We start from the raw sequence: 1806 nt of genomic DNA, 5'->3' as shown, positions 1-1806 counted from the left end.
ATGTTTTGTTCCATAAAAACTCGTAGTTTTATGTTTTGTTCCATAAAAACTCGTAGTTTTATGTTTTGTTCCATAAAAACATGTCATTAACCCACGAGGTTCATGTTGAGCAGAGCGGCGGTGATTAGCAGCAGATTAACAGATTGTTTCAAGAAAGATCATGAAATATTTAAATGTTTTTTGTAGCGTTGGCTCATTCAGATCATTGTGAAAATGTTTAAGAGATAGTTTGTCAGTAGTTTGGTTCTTAATGTTGTTACTTTGTGTTTCCATAACTTATACTTTTTGTTTTATACATTTTGAGTCCTCACTGGAGCAGTTTGACCCCGGTCCCTGTAATGTTTGTTAGACGAACACACACACACACACGCGTGCGGTTCAAAGTAAAAGCAGATTTATTGATCAGAATCTGCAGTCCATTGATTATTACACAAGTATTGATTAATAATGATCAGTGAGCCTCTCCCTCGTCATTTGTTTATTTGTTTGTTGTTTTGGTGGATCGATGTTTACAGGTTGGAAGAGAGAAAACACTTTAATGAATCAACAATAGAACAAAGAGACGAGCACACACACATCCCTGACAGCAGGGTGTGTGTGTGTGTGTGTGTGTGTGTGTGTGTGTGTGCTCACCACTGACTGCAGCCGATTGATTTCCTGTTTTTTAATCAATAAATGATGAAACTGTGATGATCACATGATTTTTATCTTTCAGGGAAAATCTTTGTGTTTACTTTTATCCTGAATGAGTTCTCAGCTGCTGGACGCCTGCAGAACCAGAGGTTCTGGTTCTTTTTGTCCCCTCAGCAGGACGGACTCCTCAATAAGACACCTGGACTTTGTCCCCCTTGCAGATCCAGGTGGGTGGTCTGGAGTACTACCCGGGTACGCTCCACATCTACTCGGACAGCGCACTGACGCTGCCCGCCATCATCGGGCTCGGGGCGGGCGGAGGCGTGCTGCTCGTCGCCATCATCGCCGTGCTCATCGCCTACAAGAGGAAGACTCGGGACGCCGACCGCACGCTGAAGCGTCTGCAGCTGCAGATGGACAATCTGGAGAGCCGGGTTGCGCTGGAGTGCAAGGAGGGTGAGTTCTTTGTCCCCCGCCCCTTCGCCCCTGTCCTCTCCTCTGTCCCTCGCTCCTGATCGGTCTGCCTCCTCCTCTGTGTACCCCAGCGAACGTTTGAGTGATGGACCAAACAACCAACAGTCTCACATAGTCAGACTTGACATCAGCCAATAAGGTTGATGTCAGAGAGGTTGATTGTCTCGCCCTTTTTTCTGCCACTGCCGCTCTGTCTAGCTGAAGATTTCATGAGACAGAGGAGGAGACGGTGCAGCGAGACTGAACTGACTAAACGATCACAGCTTCACAAACTCTGAGATCGACAGCTGCAGTTGTGAGTGAAGTCCAGAACTCTCTGTTGTAGCCTCGTGCAGCATCGGTCGGTTGTTTGGAGTGGGTGCAATATTCACCCATCCACGTGTTGCTGAGAGGATCAGTTGATGGGAGCCCCCAGCCCAAAGGATCAACGACAACTGGTAGATAGTGACCCCCACTGGTCACAACAACTGATAGATAGTGACCCCCGCTGGTCACAACAACAGGTAGATAGTGACCCCCGCTGGTCACAACAACTGGTAGATAGTGACCCCCGCTGGTCACAACAACTGGTAGATAGTGACCCCCGCTGGTCACAACAACTGGTAGATAGTGACCCCCACTGGTCACAACAACTGGTAGATAGTGACCCCCACTGGTCACAACAACAGGTAGATAGTGACCCCCGCTGGTCACAACAAC

The 1806-nt window shown here is 47.7% G+C and overlaps 1 protein-coding gene across 1 annotated transcript in view; it reads left to right on the top strand.

Annotated features, from left to right (window-relative positions):
* LOC119429569 (plexin A3-like) overlaps window positions 1–1089 on the top strand; it is a gene marked incomplete at both ends in the record, with an annotated part of 4344 nt that extends 3255 nt beyond the window's left edge. The window contains one exon of the mRNA XM_037697175.1: window positions 855–1089. Within this exon, the coding sequence (XP_037553103.1) occupies window positions 855–1089 (235 nt within the window). The remainder of the gene's footprint in view (window positions 1–854) is intronic.
* Window positions 1090–1806: the final 717 nt, after the last annotated feature.

Source organism: Nematolebias whitei, unplaced genomic scaffold (genome assembly GCF_014905685.2).
Source record: "Nematolebias whitei isolate Nwh7 unplaced genomic scaffold, NemWhi1 Nwh_scaf_2873, whole genome shotgun sequence".
Classification (NCBI taxonomy): domain Eukaryota; kingdom Metazoa; phylum Chordata; class Actinopteri; order Cyprinodontiformes; family Rivulidae; genus Nematolebias; species Nematolebias whitei.
Note: the sequence above shows the minus strand (reverse complement) of the source record. Positions and strands in the feature narration are given on the sequence as shown.